At 43.4% G+C, this 18,732-nt stretch overlaps 1 protein-coding gene across 5 annotated transcripts in view; it reads left to right on the forward strand.

Annotated features, from left to right (window-relative positions):
• The window catches only part of TMEM50B (transmembrane protein 50B), a 48,619-nt gene extending 31,714 nt beyond the window's left edge, over window positions 1-16,905 (forward strand). For 2 of the 5 annotated variants that reach the window (XM_032276974.1, XM_032276975.1), the window contains exons 7-8: window positions 15,429-15,475; window positions 16,765-16,905. In XM_032276974.1, the coding sequence (XP_032132865.1) occupies window positions 15,429-15,475; window positions 16,765-16,895 (178 nt within the window). In that variant the 3' untranslated portion in view covers window positions 16,896-16,905. Of the gene's footprint in view, window positions 1-1,434; window positions 3,159-15,428; window positions 15,476-16,764 lie in introns of those variants that run through there. The other 3 variants (XM_032276977.1, XM_032276978.1, XM_032276976.1) reach the window with 2 other exon arrangements.
• The last annotated feature ends 1,827 nt before the right edge of the window (window positions 16,906-18,732 follow it).

Consider the following 18,732-nt stretch of genomic DNA (forward strand, 5'->3'; position numbering starts at 1 on the left):
ATAAAAACATTTTAGGCAGTCTCTAGAGATTAAGTTTGAAATCAGCACTTTGTGGTGGTAGATGAATCCACATACATGACAGTTGGATGAATAGAAACCTTGTATGCTCACGCAGACTATGACAGCCATGTCAGCTATGTGCTCTGCCCAGAGGCCAGCACGCTATGTGCTTCCTGTGTGCTGGGCCTGTTCTAAGCTCCGGGGTACAACCTCTTTTATTTACATCTCTGGTCACTCCTCTGTTTCCTTTGCAAGCTGATCCTCCACTCCCTGGCTACTACCTTTTGAATTCTCTTAAAACTCTGTTCTTGGCTTTAAGAAACTTCTTGTTGTTTTTCTGTCTCTGGGTGAACTCCTGTATGCTTAGGACTCCCAGTTATTGCTTATGTGCCAGTGAGTCACAGATGTTCATTTCCAGGTTTAAACCGTATGTCTAGATTCCTACTTAACATCCCTTCTTGGGTTGCTGACATTACAAATCCAGAACATTCAGTATGCCCACAGCTCAACCCATGGCCCTGGAGTATCCCATCTCTCTGCTCCCCGCTCCTTATCCCCACTCTCACTTTGCTGAAATAATTCCCACTTTTCTTTTGGATCTCAGTTCAGTCACCACTCCTCAGGAAAACCTTTCTTGACCTCTATAACTAGGTCTGATCCTTATGTTTAATTCTTAGGATACTGTGTACCTCTTGCTTATAGCATTTTTTTTTTTGCAGTTGGAATTTTATATTTATTTGATTGTCTTATTATTAGATCCTTAGCTCCATTAGGGAACATGTTTGTCTGGACTCACAGTCTCATCCTAGCACTTAGCCAGGTGCTTGATACATAGCCAGTTCCCAGTGCACAATAATTATTTGTTAAAGGAATGAAGAATTGCAGCATGTTCTGTTGTAGGGTGCGTCCGTTATTGTTCTTTAGATATGGTAGACTCCTAGGTAAAATGGCCCTAATACCTGTCATTATGAGAAATGTCTCTCTCTCTTTTTTTAATTCACTTTTGTTTTTGTTTCTGAGTCATAGAGAAATGTCTCTTTTCCTTACAAGTTTCCTGTGTAATAACTTTCCAGGCTTTAAAAAAGAATACAGGCCAGGCGCGGTGGCTGACGCCTGTAATCCTAGCACTTTGGGAGGCCGACTGAGGTCAGGAGTTCAAGACCAGCCTGGCCATCATGGTGAAACCCCATCTTTAAAAAAACAAACAAAAAAACAATAACAACAAAAAAAAGAATACCGTTATGCTCAGCCATCATGGTTAACAGACTGCTGTACAAAATAAGCAAATTGAGATCAACATACTGCCGTGATGTTTAATTTAATTTTAAAAATTGATAGGAATCAGTGAAGTATCTGTCAAAGCATATTGAGAAAATGAATTGTGTTGCTTGCTTATTTGTTTTTTCCTCATGATTTGTTTTCCTGTCTTTCTAGCACTCTGATCTACAAATTTGGAAGAACCGAAGAGCTATGGACCTGAGATCACTTCTTAAATCACATTCTTCTTTTGTTATATTCTGTTTGTAGATAAGTTTTTTTAATCTCTCAGTACACATTGCCAAATGGAGTAGATTGTACATTAAATGTTTTGTTTCTTTACATTTTTATGTTCTGGGTTTTGAAATAGTTTTATGAAATTTCTGTTCTTTTTCATTGCATAGACTGTTAATATGTATATAATACAAGAGTATATGAATTAGATAATGAGTATCAGTTTTTTATTCCTGAGATTTAGAACTTGATCTGTTCCGTGAGCCAGGGTTATATCATCATGTTGTTTTAGAAGTAACCACTTTCTCTCTGGCTAGGCATGGTGACTCACGCCTGTAATCCCAGCACTTTGGGAGGCAAAGACAGGCAGATTACCTGAGGTCAGGTTTGAGACCAGCCTGGCCAACATGGCGAAACCCTGTCTACTAAAAATACAAAAATTAGCTGGATGTCGTGGTGGGCGCCTGTAATCCCAGCTACCTGGGAGGCTGAGGCAGGAGAATTGCTTGAACCCTGGGGCGGAATTTGCAGTGAGCTGAGTTTGCACCACTGCACTCTAGCCTGGGTGACAAAGTGAAACTCTGTCTCAAAAAAAAAAAAAGTAACCACTCTTCTCTCAGTATCTCTAATTTCTGAAGATGTGCAAAAAATATAGCTTCATATATCTAGAATGAGCACTGAGCCATAAAAGATATTTCAGCAAGTTGTAATTTATTTTGGCTTAAAAATAAGGCTTTTTTGTAAAGGAAAGTGTTTGTTCTTATGTATTGAAGAAGTGTACTTTTATATAATGACTTTTTAAATGCCCAAAGGACTAGTTTGAAAGCTTCTTTTAAAAAGAATTCATCTAATATGACTTTATGTGAGAAGAGATAATACATGATCAAATAAACTCAGTTTTTTATGGTTACTGTAAAAAGACTGTTTAAGGCAGCTCAGTACCATGCTTCTCATAAAAGCAGCTTAAATTATCCACCCGGGTTATCTTTTGACAACCTGCCATTATCTGATGTTACACAATTCAATAGCAAGCAAGTTTGAGACAATCGCAGTTTAAAAGCATGAACCATATAACAAAAAGTGGAATAAAGATAAAGCACTTCTTCCCAAAGGAAATTAGCAGCTAGTGAAAAATTAGGCATTTCATCTCAGTTACCAACTGCAAGTCTCTCTTCGCTCTAGCTCTTAAGCTTTGGGTGAATGTTCCTGCGAAATATATCTTCAGCTTGAAAGTTCATACTCCAATCAAAAACTCCTTTTACTGAGTTTGCAGTACTGTATTTGCACTGTTTGTATTCCTCTGGGCCTTTATTGCTCCTTTTGCTTTCCTTTGTTACACAGATTTTGTGTTGCACTTTGTTCTCCAGCGGGGTGTTGTAGAGCCTTGGTTGTATGAGTAATACCAGCGGTAGTGTCCATAGCTCACATGCAGGCCCATTTGGCATCACTCCTCTCCTCTCTCAGAGAATTTATTGTGCACAGTGTATGAAGCAGTTGTGGAGCGCTGTGCCTTTGTCAAGATACCATCTTGTTTGATGACTTCTTTCTTTGCTGTTTTTCTTCAAAATGTTAGCAAGCTCTGTCATGCCTCTAGGAAATTGTAAGACTAATGATTTGTTTCCACTCTCATAACTTGTTGCAATAAATATTACTTCTCATGCAGTTTACTATTGTTGTTTGTTGGAGAAAATGAACCATAAAAATTGATTTGCTGTTCAGTTTTCAACTGTTCAAGTATACCCAATTAAAGATGCAGTTATGTTTATAAAACAAGAAATAGACTTGTAAGATGCTCATGTGAAGGTTATTGACGGTTTCCCTGAAGACTGACTAGAAATGGTGGCTGTTTTTTTCTATTTTTGACTGTGCCATGAATTTTTTTTTTGAGACAAGATTACATTCTTGCCTAGGCTGGAATGTAATAGTGCAACCACAGCTCACTGCACCTTCAAACGCTAGGGCTCAAGCAGTCCTCTCACTTCCACCTTCCAAGTGGCTGGAACTGCAGGTGCATGTCACCATGCCCGGTTAATTAAAAAAAACATTGTATTTTTGTAGAGAAGGGGTCTCATGCTGTTCAGGCTGGTTGAACTCCTGGCTTCAACACATCCACCTGCTTCAACCTCACAAAGTGCTAGGGTAACCAGCATGAGCCACCACACCCAGCCCTGAATTTGTTTTTTAGCTCTGAGCAAATCACTTAGTTTTCTGTTTCCTCATTTTAAAAGAGATTATGTTAGTTTCCATTCAAGCAGAATCTTTGTTAATCATCTAAAAATGCATGCCATTCCCTTACTAAAGTTCTTAAGCTGTCACATAGGTTCAGTGGTCATTGAATCTGAGTGTCTTTTTTTGTGTGTGGACCAATGTCAGAATATTTCATTTTATTGCTCTATTTCTAAGATCCTTATATTCCTTGTGCTGTTGCCACTGAGTGAAAAACCCAGAGGCTGTATTTTTCTCATTATATATATATATATATATATATATATATATAATGGAATATGTGTGTGTGTGTGTGTGTGTGTGTGTGTGTGTGTATGATTATACTTTAAGTTCTGGTTCAGAACTTTAAGTGTAAGTTTAAAGTAAGTATACTTTAAGTTCAGAACGTGCAGTTTGTTACATGGGTATACACGTGCCCTGGTGGTTTGCTGCACCCATCAATCCGTCATTTACATTAGGAATTTCTCCTAATGCTATCCCTCCCCTAGTCCCGCATCTCCCCGACAGGCCCCGGTGTGTGATGTGCCCCTCCCTGTGTGTTCCCATTGTTCAACTCCCACTTACGAGTGAGAACATGCGGTGTTGGGTTTTCTGTTCCTGTGTTAGTTTGCTGAAAATGATGGTTTCCAGCTTCATCCATGTCCCTGCAAAGGGTATGATTTAAAAAAAATGTTTTTCAAGACAGAATATTGCTTTGTTGACCAGGCTAGATTGCAGTGGTGCAGTCTCAGCTCACTGCAACCTCCGCCTCCTGGGTTCAAGCGATTCTTCTGCCTCAGCCTCCCGAATAGCTGGGATTACAGGTGCCTGCTACCACGCCTGGCTAAATTTTTATATTTTTAGTAGAGATGGGGTTTCACCATGTTGGCCAGGCTGGTCTCGAACTCTGGACCTCGTGATCCACCTACCTTGGCCTCCCAAAGCACTGGGATTATAGGCATGAGCCACCATGCCCAGTGAACTCATCCTTTTTTTATGGCTGCATAGTATTCTATGTGTGTGTGTGCCACATTTTCTTTATCCAGTCTATCACTGATGGGCATTTGGGTTGGTTCCAAGTCTTTGCTATTGTGAACAGTGCTGCAATAAACATACGTGTGCATGTGCCTTTATAGTAGAATGATTTATAATCCTTTGGGTATGTACCCAGTAATGGGATTGCTGGGTCAAATGGTATTTCTGGTTCTAGATCCTTGAGGAATCGTCACACTGTCTTTCACAATGGTTGAACTAATTTACACTCTCACCAACAGTGTAAAAGTGTTCCCATTTCTCCACAGCCTCCCCAGCATCTCTTGTTTCCTGACTTTTTAATTATTGTCATTCTAACTGGCATGAGATGGTATCTCATTGTGGTTTTGATTTGCATTTCTCTAATGACCAGTGATGAGGAGCTTTTTTTCATATGTTTCTTGGCCACATAATGTCTTCTTTTGAGAAGTATCTGTTCATATCTTTTGCCCACTTTTTGATGAGGTTGTTTTTGTAAATTTGTATAAGTTCTTTGTGGATTCTAGATATTAGCCCTTTGTCAGATGGATAGATTGCAATTTTTTTCTCCCATTCTGTAGGTTGCTTATTCACTGTGATGATAGTTTCTTTTGCTGTGCAGAAGCTCTTTAGGTTAATTAAATCCCGTTTGTCAAGTTTGGTTTTTGTTGCCATTGCTTTTGTTGTTTTAGTCATGAAGTCCTTGCCTATGCCTATGTCCTGAATGGTATTGCCTAGGTTTTCTTCTAGGTTTTTTATGGTTTTAGGTCTTACATTTAAGTCTTTAATCCATCTTGAGTTAATTTTTGTATAAGGTATAAGGAAGGGGTCCAGTTTTAGTTTTCTGCATATGGCTAGCCAGTTTTCACGACACCATTTATTAAATAGGGAATCCTTTCCCCGTCGCTTGTTTTTGTCATGTTTGTCAAAGATCAGATGGTTGTAGATGTGTGGTGTTATTTCAGAGGCCTCCGTTCTGTTCATTGGTCTGTATATCTGTTTTGGTACCAGTACCATGCTGTTTTGGTTACTTAGCCTGGTAGCATAGTTTGAAGTCAGGTAGCATGATGCCGCCAGCTTTGTTCTTTTTGCTTAGGATTGTTTTGGTTATACGGGCTCTTTTTTGGTTCCATATGAAATTAGTTTTTTTCTAATTCTGTGAAGATAGTCAATGGTAGCTTGATGGGGATAGCATTGAATTAATAAATTACTTTGGGAAGTATGGCCATTTTCATGATGCTGATTCTTCCTATCCATGAGCATGGAATGTTTTTCCATTTGTTTGTGTCCTCTCTTATTTCCCTGAGCAGTGGTTTGTAGTTCTCTGTGAAGAGGTTTTTCACATCCCTTGTACGTTGTATTCCTAGATATTTTATTTCTCTTTGTAGCAATTGTGAATGGGAGTTCACTCATGATTTGGCTGTTTGTCTGTTATTGGTGTATAGGAATGCTTGTGATTTTTGCACATTGATTTTGTATCCTGAGACTTTGCTGAAGTTGCTTATCAGCTTAAGGAGATTTTGGGCTGAGACGATGGAGTTTTCTGCATATACAATCATGTCATCTGCAAACAGACAATTTCATTTCCTCCCTTTCTATTTGAATACCCTTTATTTATTTCTCTTGCCTGATTGCCCTGGCCAGAACTTCCAATACTGTATTGAATAGGAGTGGTGAGAGAGGGCATCCTTGTCTTGTGCCAGTTTTCAAAGGGAATGTTTCCAGCTTTTGCCCATTCAGTATGATATTGGCTGTGAGTTTGTCATAAATAACTCTTATTGAGATATGTTCTATCAATACCTAGTTTATTGAGAGTTTCTAGCATGAAGGGGTATTGAATTTTATTGAAGGTCTTTTCTGCATCTATTGAGATAATTGTGGTTTTTGTCATTGGTTCTGTTTATGTGATGGATTACGTTTATTGATTTGTGTATGTTGAACCTGCCTTGCATCTCAGGGCTGAAGTTGACTTGATCGTGATGGATAAGCTTTTTGATGTGTTGCTATATTCAGTTTGCCAGTATTTTATGGAGGATTTTTACGTCTATATTCATCAGGGATATTGGCCTGAAATTTTCTTTTTTTGTGTCTCTGCCAGGTTTTTGTATCTGGATGATGCCGGTATCATAAAATGAGTTAGGGAGGATTCCATCTTTTTTTGTTGTTTGGGATAGTTTCAGAAGGAATGGTACCAGCTCCTCTTTGTACCTCTGGTAGAATTCAGCTGTTAATCCCTCTGGTCCTGGGCTTTTTTTGGTTAGGAGGCTATTAATTATTGCCTCAATTTCAGAACTTGTTATTGGTCTGTTCAGGGATTAGACTTCTTCCTGGTTTAGTCTTGGGAGGGTGTAAGTTTCCAGTAATTTATCCATTTCTTCTTGATTTTCTTGTTTGTGTAGAGGTGTTTATTATATTCTCTGATGGTAATTTGTATTTCTGTGGGATCAGTGGTGATATCCCCTTTATTGTGTCTATTTGATTCTTCTTTATTAGTCTGGCTAGTGGTCTATTGTTAATCCTTAAAAAAAAAAAAAAAAGCTCCCAGATTCACTGATTTTTTTTTTTTTTTAGATAGAATCTTGCTCTGTTGCCCAGGCTGGAGTGCAATGATGTGGTCTTGGTTCACTGCAACCTCTGCCTCCTGGGTTCAGGTGATTTTCCTGCCTCAATCTCCTGAGTAGCTGGGACTACAGGTGTGTGCCACCACACCTGGCTAATTTTTGTATTTTTAGTAGAGACAGGGTTTCACTATGTTGGCCACACTGGTCTTGAACTCCTGACCTTGTGATTCACCCACCTCAGCCTTCCAAAGTGCTGGGATTACAGGCATGAGCCACCATGTCCAGCTTCACTGATTTTTTTGAAGGGTTTTTCCTGTCTTTATCTCCTTCAGTTCTGCTCTGAACTTAGTTATTTCTTGTCTTTTGCTAGGTTTTGAATTTGTTTATTCTTGCTTCTCTAGTTCTTCTAATGGTGATGTTAGGGTCTTGATTTTAGATCTTTCCTGCTTTCTCCTGTGGGCATTTAGTGCTATAAATTTCCCTCTAAACACTGCTTTAACTATGTCGCAGAGATTCTGGTATGTTATGTCTTTGTTCTCATTGATTTCAAAGAATTTATTTATTTCTGCCTCAATTTCATTATTTATCCAGTAGTCATTCAGGAGCGGGTTGTTCTGTTTCCATGTAGTTGTGCGGTTTTGAGTGAGTTTCTTTATCCTGAGTTCTAATTTGATTGCACTGTGGTCTGAGAGACTGTTAATGATTTCCATCTTTTGCATTTGCTGAGCAGTGTTTTAATTCCAATTATGTGGTCAATTTTAGAATAAGTGCAATGTGGTGCTGAGAATGTATATTCTGTTGGTTTGGGGTGGAGAGTTCTTTAGATGTCTATTAGGTCCACTTGGTCCAGAGCTGAGCTCAAGTCCTGAATATCCTTGTTAATTTTCTGTGTCATTGATCTGTCTAATATTGGCAGTGGTGTGTTAAGTTCTCCCACTGTTACTGTGTGGGAGTCTAAGTCTCTTTGTAGGTCTCTAAGAACTTGCTTTGTGAATCTGGTGCTCCTGTATTGGATGCATATATATTTAGGATAGTTAGATCTTATTGCATTGATCCCTTTACCATTGTGTAATGCCTTCTTTGTCTTTTCTGATCTTTGTTGGTTTAAAGTCTGTTTTATCAAAGACTGGGACTGCAACCCCTGCTTTTTTTTTGCTTTCTATTTGCTTGGTAAATATTCCTCCATGACTTTATTTTGACCCTGTGTGTGCCTTTGCATGTGAGATGGGTCTCCTGAATACAGCACACCAATGGGTCTTGACTGTTTATCCAGTCTTGATCCTGTCATTATGATACTAGCTGGTTATTTTGCCCATTAGTTGATGCTGTTTCTTCATACTGTCAATGGTCTTTACAATTTGGTGTTTTTGCAGTGGCTGGTACCGGTTTTTCCTTTCCATATTAGGTGCTTCCTTCAGGAGCTCTTGTAAGGCAGGCCTGGTAGTGACAAAATCTCAGCATTTGCTTCTCTGTAAACGATTTTATTTCTCCTTCACTTATGAAGATTAGTTTGGCTGGATATGAAATTCTGGGTTAAAAATTCTTTAAGAATGTTGAATATTGGCTCCCCCTCTCTTCTGGCTTGTAGCATTTCTGCAGAGAGATCTGCTGTTAGTCTGATGAGCTTTCCTTTGTGGGTAACCTGGCCTTTCTCTCTGGCTGCCCTTAACGTTTTCCTTCATTTCAGCCTTGGTGAATCTGACGATTATGTGTCTTGGGGTTGTTCTTCTCGAGGAGTATCTTTGTGGTGGTCTCTGTATCTTCTGAATTTGAATGTTGGCCTGTCTTGCTAGGTTGGGGAAGTTCTCCTGGATAATATCCTGAAGAGTGTTTTCCAACATGGTTTCATTCTCCCCATCACTTTCAGGTACGCTGATCAAATGTAGATTTGGTCTTTTCACATAGTCCCATATTTCTTGGAGGCTTTGTTTGTTCCTTTTGATTCTTTTTTCTCTAATCTTGTCTTCACGGTTTATTTCATTAAGTTGATTTTCAATCTGCAATACCCTTTCTTCCACTTGGTCAGTTTAGCTATTGATACTCATGTTTGCTTCATGAAGTTCTCGTGCTTTGTTTTCCAGCTCCATCAGGTCATTTATGTTCTCTAAACTGGTTATTCTAGTTAGCAGTTCCTCTAACCTTTTTTCAAGGTTCTTGGCTTCCTTACATTGGGTTAGAACATGCTCCTTTAGCTTGGAGGAGTTTGTTATTACCCACCTTCTGAAGCCTGCTTCTGTCAATTTGTCAAACTCATTCTCTGTCCAGTTTTGTTCCCTTGCTGGTGAGGAGTTGTGATTCTTCGGAGGATAAGAGGTGTTCTGGTTTTTGGAATTTTCAGCCTTTTTGTGCTTGTTTTTCCTTATCTTCATAGATTTATCTACCTTTGGTCTTTGATGTTGGTGACCTTCAGATGGCGTTTTTGTGTGGATGTCCTTTTTGTTGATGTTAATGCTATTCCTTTCTGTCTGTTAGCTTTCCTTCTAACAGGCCTCTCTACTGCAGGTCTGGTGGAGTTTGCTGGAGGTCCACTCCAGACTCTGTTTGCCTGGGTATCACCAGGGGAGGCTGCAGAACAGCAGATTGCCGCCTGTTCCTGCCTCTGGAAGCTTCATCCCAGAGGGGCAACTGCCAGATGCTAGCTGGAGCTCTCCCTGTATGAGGTGTCTGTCGACCCCAGCTGGAAGGTATCTCCCAGTCGGGAGGCATGGGGTCAGGGACCCACTTGAGGAGGCAGTCTGTCCCTTAGCCGAGCTCGAGTGCTATGCTTGGACATCCGCTGCTCTCTTCAGAGCCAGCAGGCAGGAACGTTTAAGTCTGCTGAAGCTGTGCCCACAGGTGCTCTGTCTCAGGGAGATGGGATTTTTTTCAGTAGCCCCTGACTGGGGCTGCTGCCTTTCTTTCAGAGATGCCCTGCCCAGAGAGGAGGAACCTAGAGAGGCAATCTGGCTACAGTGGCTTTGGTGAGCTGTGATGGGCTCCACCGAGTTCGAACTTCCCAGCTGCTTTGTTTACACTATGAGGGGAAAACTGCCTACTCAAGCCTCAGTAATGGCAGATGCCCCTCCCCCCACCAAGCTATAGCATCCCAGACTGCTGTGCTGGCAGTAAGAATTTCAAGCCAGTGGATCTTAGCTTGCTGGCCTCCATGGGGGTGGGATCCACTGAGCTACACCACTTGGCTCCCAGTCTTCAGCCCCCTTTCCAGGGGAGTGAAGGGCTCTGTCTTGCTGGTGTTCCAGGCATCATTATGGTATGAAAAATACTCCTGCAGCTCACTCAGTGTCTGCCCAAATGGTGGCCCCGTTTTGTGCTTGAAACCCAGGGCCCTGGTGGCACAGGCACCCGAGGGAATCTGGTCTGTAGGTTGCGAAGACTGTGGGAAAAGTGCGTTCTGGCTGGAATGCACCATTCCTCTTGGCACAGTTTCTCACGGCCTCTCTTGGCTAGGGACGGGCGTTCCCTGACCCCTTGTGCTTCCCAGGTGAGGCAATGCCCCACTCTGCTTTGGCTCGCCCTCTGTGAGCTGCACCCACTGTCTAACCACTCCCAGTGAGATGAGTTGGGTACTTCAGTTGGAAATACAGAAATCACCCGGCTTCTGTGTTGATCTCACTGGGAGCTGCAGACTGGAGCTGTTCCTATTCGGCTGTCTTGCCAGCCACTGCCCACTGGTATCTCTCTATATATATTTCTATACACAAGACATTGACTTGCATCAAAATGAAATTCGAAGACTGAAATGTTAATCAGTCTATCAAACCACATAATTTGGCCCCTTGAGCAAGAGCCCCCAGAAGATTTGACATGGATGCATTAAACTCATGATGTTTTCTACATTTTTCCCCGATGGAAGGGTTTTCAGTCACAACATCAACTCAGGAGCCTTTGTTTTCATTGTTCTTTTTTATGGAGTCCTTTTGACAGACACTGTCTCACTCTTGTTCAGGCTGGGACACCATGGCATGATTATAGCTCACTGCTGCCCAACTCCCTGTCTCAAGCAGTCCTTCCTTCAGCCTACTGAGTAGGATGATAGGTGTGCACCAACACAATCAGCTCTCCTTTTTAGATTTAATTGCACCTTTCCCAAGTTGCTTGTAGAACACTGGTGTCCCTGAAGTTGTACCTGAGAAAAAGTGTGTGTGGCAAAGAAGCTTGAGAAACCCTGGGCTGAACTCAGTCCAAAAATGTTTTTTCTTTATTTCTTGATTTTTTTGAGATGGAGTTTTGCTCTTGTTGGCCAGGCTGGAGTGCAGTGGCGTGATCTCGGCTCACTGCAATCTCTGCCTCCTGGGTTCAAGTGAGTCTCATGCTTCAGCTTCCTGAGTAGCTGGGATTACAGTCGTGCACTACCACACGCGACTAATTTTTGTATTTTTAATAGAGACAAAGTTTTACCATGTTGGCCAGGCTTGGTACCGAACTCCTAACCTCAGGTGATCCACCTGCCTTGGCCTCCCAAAGTACAGGGATCACAGGTGTGAGCCACTGAGCCCGGCATTTTTAATTTTCTCCTGATGACTTTTGAAGGGATGTTTCCTTCCTCCTCTGATGACTTTTTACCTTTTTGCCACAAGGTGGCGTGCCATGCTAAGAAAAACAAGCAAGACTTCCAAGTCTGTTGCCAGGCTGGAGTGCAGTGGCGCGATCTCGGCTCACTGCAGCCTTTGCCTCCTGGGTTCAAGTGATTCTCCTGCCTCAGCCTCCCAAGTAGCTGGGACTACAGGCGCACGCCCCACTATGCCCAGCTAATGTTTGCATTTTTCAGTAGAGGCGGGGTTTCACCATGTTGGCCAGGATGGTCTCAATCTCTTGACCTCATGATCCTCCCACCTCGGCCTCCCAAAGTGCTGGGATTACAAGCGTGAGCCACTGCGCCCGGCCTCTTTTCTCTTTTTTAAGAGATGGGTCTCACTATTTTACCTAGGCTGGAGTGCAGTGATGTGAGCTCAGCTCACTGCAACCTCTGCCTCCTAGGCTCAAGAGATCCTCTCACCTCAGCCTCCTGAGCAGCTTGGACTACAGGCGTGTGCCATCATGCCTGGCTGTTATATTTTTTGTAGAGGCAGGCTTTCACCATGTTGCCCAGTTGGTCTGGAGCTCCTGAGCTCGAGCGATCTGCTCTCCTCAGCCTCCCAAAGTGCTAGGATTACAGGTGTGAGCCACTGTGCCCAGCCTGAGATTAACTTTTTATGTTGAAGTAACATCAGACTTACCAGGAGAGTTATAAAAATAGCACAAAGAGGCCAGGCACGATGGTTCATGCCTGTAATCCCAGCACCTTGGGAGGCTGAGGTGGGCGAATCACCTGAGGTCAGGAGTTCAAGGCCAGCCTGGCCAACATAGTGAAACCCCCATCTCTATTAAAAAATACAAAAATTAGCTGGGAAATGGGGCAGATGGCTGTACTTCCAGTACTCAGGAGGCTGAGGCAGGAGAATTGCTTGAACCCAGGAGGTGGAAGTTGCAGTGAGCTGGGATTGGGCCATTGCACTCCAGCCTGGGTGACAGTGAAACTCCATTTCAGGGGGATAAAAAAAAAAAGCACAAAGAATTTATAGATTCTCAAAAGTTACCGTCTTACTGAATTTGCTTTTGTCGGCTATTTTAAATGTTTGGCGACATGCTGCAGATGTGATGCCTGTTTACTTACCCTTGAATACCGTGTCCATTTCCCCCAAAACATAACTGCAATACGATGCCAAAGTCAGGAGATTAACATTGATACAGGACTTTGTGCCTACTCAAATTTTTCAGATTACCCCCGTAATGTACCTTATAGTAAAGCAAAAATCCTCTATTTTTCTGGTGCGATCCAGCCCATGGTCACGCATTGCATTTAGTTGTCATGACCCTGCAGTATCTCTTAAATTAGGAACAGTCCTTTAGTCTTTGTCTTCTGTGACTAGGCATTTGGAACTTGAGTGGCTTATGTGTCAGGACTGCTAGCAGTTGCTGTTTGCCTTTGTGTTCTGTTTAAGTCAGCAGCACCTACAGGAATGTCCTCACAGCCTGACTACTGGTGCTCCATATATTTTAGTAGTAGCATGGGGCTGGCCACTGGAGAAGCGTCTGGAGGACACCTGAAGGTACTCACAGTTGTACTAAGGGTCACCCGAAGGTACTCACAGTTGTACTAAGGGTCACCCGAAGGTACTCACAGTTGTACTAAGCGTCACCCGAAGGTACTCACAGTTGTACTAAGCATCACCCGAAGGTACTCACAGTTGTACTAAGGGTCACAGCAACATTTCAGAAAGGAAATAGTCAAGAAACACATTAGTTTGATTGAATAATTGAATTTTATGCCTGGCAAAATTTTATACCTGCCCATCTCCAAGGACCTCAGGGTTCTACCTGGACTAAACAGCTCTTTCAGGGTTTCACCCTGTCTTAGACTTTTCAGCTCTTTCAGGGTTTCACCCTGTCTTAGACTTTTCAGGAACAAAAATACTCGTATTACCCACAGAGAATAGATCAGATATTTTTATTCACCTGAATGCAGCAATGAAACGAGTTGAATTAATATTTACATTTATTATACATTTTTTACTCATATCACTAATTTCAAGGAAAATCATTAATAGCATACGTTGTGGGTTTTGTTGTTGTTGTTTTTGAGACAGAGTCTCTCTCTGTCACCCAAGCTGGAATGCAGTGGCACAATCTTGGCTCACTGCAACCTCCGCCTCCCAGGTTCAAGCAATTCTCATGCCTCAGCCTCCTGAGTAGCTGGAACTACAGGTGTGTGGCACCATGCCTGGCTAATTTTAGCATTTTTGGCAGAGATGGCGTTTCACCATGTTGGCCAGCCTGGTCTCGAACTCCTGACCTCAAGTGATCTGCAGCCTCCCAAAGTGCTGGGATTACAGGTGTGAGCCACTGCACCTGGCCCATATCATTTAATGTTTCTATTGTAGCTAGGTATATGGATGTAAAGTAACCCTGAGGGTCTGTCTCCCTCCTTTTTTTGAGAAGCTAGTGCTGCCTGTATTTCTACACTGGGGTGAATTTTTTAGGCTGTGTCATTCCTAGAGCATCTTCGTAGAGCATTGGTAAGTTGCCCTGACCAGAGTCCTCTCCTTAGCAATGGGCGGCTCTGAGGCCCAGGTCCCAAGTACCCACTCTAACCGGTTTCCATACCCTCCCAAGCGCAGCCAGCTGTTTTCCTTCACCACAGACCGGAAACAGGGAGGAAGACATCACTCTCACTTCATTCCCATGGGACAGTCCTGGAGTCTCACAGGAGGCTGGGAGTGGCAGCAAAGGGCGAGGAGGTGTGACTGCATCTCTGGAAAATGCTGAGGTGTAGTCTCATGCCTCACCAAACAGGACAGCTGGGGATGTTCTTATCTTGAACAGAGACTATTCGGCAGACAGCAAATATATTCTGGAGGGCTCTGGATGCCTGAGATGCGACTGCATAGTGTGGAAGTTGTCAGAATCAAAATGGAATCACTTCAAACAAACAAACAAAAACAGACAAATAGAGCTGGGGGAGGCCCTGAAGAGACCGACTCTCATGCTTAAATGCTTGATAACAAAAATGATCACAGGGCCGGGTGCGGTGGCTCATGCCTATAATCCCAGCACTTTGGGAGACCAAAGTGGGTGGATCCCTTGAGGTCAAGAGTTCAAGACCACCCTGGGCAACATGATGAAATCCTGTCTCTACTAAAAATACAAAAAAATTAGCCAGGTGTGGTGGCAGGACCCTGTAGTCTCAGCTACTCAGGAGACTGAGGCAGGAGAATTGCTTGAATCCAGGAGGCAGAGGTTGCAGTGAGCTGTGATTACACCATTGCATTCCAGACTGGATGACAGAGCAAGACTCCTCTGTCTCAAAACAAATAAATAAAAAATGATCACAAAAGACTGCAGAAACCTCAACTTTGCACAAAGCCCTTCACAGCGTCACACAAAAAACACTTTTATGAGGACATCTGCCCAGCAACTGCCTGCTAAACCCAAACTGGAATCACCCTTGCTATTGATCCTTCTAGCCAAGGATAATTATCTTAAAACAATGATTTAATCCTCCTCACGTTTCCTTTAAGAACTTCGTTTTCCTTTATCTGCCTAAATATGCACATAGTTTACTCTGGCACACGTATTCCCCTTGTAATGCCCTGTTACCAAACCAGTATCCTTTCCTTTCAGAGAGCCTCTGTTTGCTGTGGAGCTTCAAAGACACAGAGACCATAGTGGTGAGTATCCAGATTTCTTTAAACGCTATCTACAAAGTCCTTTTTTTTTTTTTTTTTGAGACAGAGTCTTGCTCTGTCATCCAGGCTGGAGTGCAATGGCGCAATCTCGGCTCATTACAGCCTCCGCCTCCCGGGTTCAAGTGATTCTCCTGCCTCAGCCTCCTGAGTAGCTGGGACTACAGGTGCGTGCCACCATGCCCAGCTGATTTTTGTATTTTTAGTAGAAATGGGGTTGGCTAGGCTGGTCTTGAATTCCTTACATCAAGTGATCTGCCCATATCAGCCTCCCAAAGTGCTGGGATTACAGGTATGAGCCACTAAGCCCAGCTTACCTTCTGGGTTCTAATAAATATTTATGAACACTGAAATTTAAATTTCATATAATCTTCATGTGTGATGAAATATTCTTCTTTTGACTTTTTTCCAACTATTCTAAGATGTAAAAGCTATTCTTAGCATAAGGGCTTTACAAAAACAGGGAATGGGCTGGATTTGGCCAGTGGGTTATGGATTATGCCCTGTCAACAGTTGATTTATAAGAGTGCTTCCAACTCAAAACTTTTATGACTCTGTACTTAGCCTGACTTTATTTTTTTTTGAGACAGAGTCTCACTCTGTTGTCCAGGCTGGAGTGCAGAGGTGCCGTCTCAGCTCACTGCAACCTCCACCTCTCAGGTTCAAGTGATTTTCCTGCCTCAGCCTCCCAAGTAGCTGGGATAACAGGTATGTGCCACCATGCCTGGCTAATTTTTCTATTTTTAATAAAGATGGGGTTTCACCATGTTGGCCAGGCTTGTCTCAAACTCCTGACCTCAAGTGATCTGTCCACCTTGGCATCCCAAAGTGTTGGGATTACAGGCGTGAGCCACTGTGCCTGGTCTTGACTAGTGTAAGTATTAATCCCATCAATTAGTCATTGATTTTACTAAGGAAAGTGAGCCATTTCCTGTCAGAAAATACTACTTAAGGCTCGGTACAGTGGCTCACACCTGTAATCCCAGCACTTTGAGAGGCCGAGCTGGGCATATCATCGGAGGTCAGGAGTTCGAGACCATCCTGGCCAACATGGTGAAACCCCATCTCTACTAAAAATACAAAAATTGGCCAGACGTGGTGTATGCCTATAATCCCAGCTACTCTGGAGGCTGAGGCACAAAAATTGCTTGAACCCGGAAGGTGGAGGCTGCCGTGAACTGAGATCGTGCCACTGTACTCCAGCCTAGGCAACAGAGTGAGACTCTGTCGCTAAATAAATAAATGGGGTGGCAAAGGCGCACTTACCCTAACAGAGTTGATCTGCCCTTTGTCCTGCTGGGGTCAAACTCTTTCCTGTTCTCCTGCTATGGAGGTATCCTCCACTTGTCGCTGGGTGCCATCCTGCTGCCCAGCAGAAGAAGCTCTTCTGTCTCCAATTTCCTGAACGGTCTAAGTTAAGTCTTTACAATTCCTATCTACGACCTCTACCTTCGAACTTGCCTATTTCAGGTGCACCTAATGTGTACAACAGATGCCTCACAGGGGGACTTGCCTGCATGGGGTGGGAGTGGGCCTTGTTTTTTTAACTCTTGCCACCCCAGACAGCACGAAACACAATACTTACAAAGTTAGCCACTTTTGCCGGGCGCAGTGGCTCACGCCTGTAATCCCAGCACTTTGGGAGGCTGAGGCGGGCAAATCACTTGAGGCCAGGAGTTCGAGACCAGCCCGGCCAACATGGTGAAACCCCATCTCAACTAAAAGTATAAAAAATTAGCCAGGTGTGGTGGTGTGCGCCTGCAGTCCCAGCTACTCGGGAGGCTGAGGCAGGAGAATCACCTGAACCCGGGAAGTGGAGGTTGCAGTGAGCTGAGATCGAGCTGCTGCATTCTAGCCTGGGCGACAGAGCAAGGCTTTGTCTCAAAAAGAAAACAACAAAAAAGGCATTTTCTTACCAGCAGTACAGGGCCCCAGCAGAGGGAGAGAAGGTGGCTCCATCAACTTGCGCTAGAAGCTTCATACAGCGACAGCCAGCATCACCACTTCCCGACATCAAGTTGGGGCTGCCGGCAGGGCTTCTCCCTAAGGCAGCATGACAGCAGCTGTGTCCCTTTGCGTGGGAGATGGAATGAATCTACACATCCATTTCCCAAATGGATTCATATGAATGGATTTTTTTATTTTTCCAGATGGAGTCTCATTCTGTCACCCAGGCTGGAGTGCAGTGGTGCCATCTTGACTCACTGAAACCTCCCAGGCTCAAGCGAGTCCCCTGCCTCAGCCTTCCATGTAGCTGGGATTACAGGCGCCTGCCATCACGCTTGGCTTTTTGTGCTTTTAGAGACGGGGTTTCACCATGTTGGCCAGGCAGGTCTTGAACTCCTGACCTCAGGTGATCTGCCCACCTCAGCCTCCCAAAGTGCTGGGATTACAGGCGTGAGCCACCGAGCCTGGCCTATAAATGGATTTTAAATACGTATCCTTTGAACAAAAGAGCCAGTGTATGCTCTTTGCATAACACGACTACTGATTAGTTAATTCTCTTTTTTGCCCATGAACCCCTGCCTTGGTCAACACGGTGTGACTTGTTACATATAATGAAGTGCTAGTGTGCCTTCAGCAAACCCCCTTTATAACTTTTATATTTTTGAGACAGGGTCTCTCTTGCTCTGTTGCCAAGGCTGGAATGTAGTGGTGCAATCATTGCTCACTGCAGCCTTGAACTCCTAGGCTCAAATGATCCTCTGGTGTCAGTCTCCTGAGTAGCTGGGACTAGAGGTGTGCAACACTACGACTAGAATTTATGTTTTTGTGAAGACAAAGTCTCACCATGCTGCCCAGGCTGTTCTCAAACTCCTGGCCTCAAGTGATCCTCCCACTTTGGCCTCCCAAAGTGCTGGGATTATAGGCATGAACCACCATGCCTAGCCTTTTTTTGTTCTTATTTGAGATAGGGTCTTGCTCTGTATCCCACGCTGGAGTGCAGTGGCACCATTTTGGCTCACAGTAGCCTCCACCTCCCAGGCTCAAGCATCCTCCCACTTCAGCCTCCCAAGTAGCTGGGACTACAGGTGCACACCAAAATGCCTGGCTGATTTTAGTATTTTTCATAGAAACAGGGTTTTGCTATGTTGCCCAGGCTGGTCTAGAACTCCTGGCCTCAAGTGATCCACCCACCTCAGCCTCCCAAAGTGTTGGGATTACAGGCATGAGCCACTGTGCTTGGCCTCAGCCTCCTTTATAACTTTTGGAGGATCAAGTGACATCCACAGGAGGTGTTT

Source organism: Sapajus apella, unplaced genomic scaffold (assembly GCF_009761245.1).
Source record: "Sapajus apella isolate SASKATOON/1434 unplaced genomic scaffold, GSC_monkey_1.0 scaffold8, whole genome shotgun sequence".
Classification (NCBI taxonomy): domain Eukaryota; kingdom Metazoa; phylum Chordata; class Mammalia; order Primates; family Cebidae; genus Sapajus; species Sapajus apella.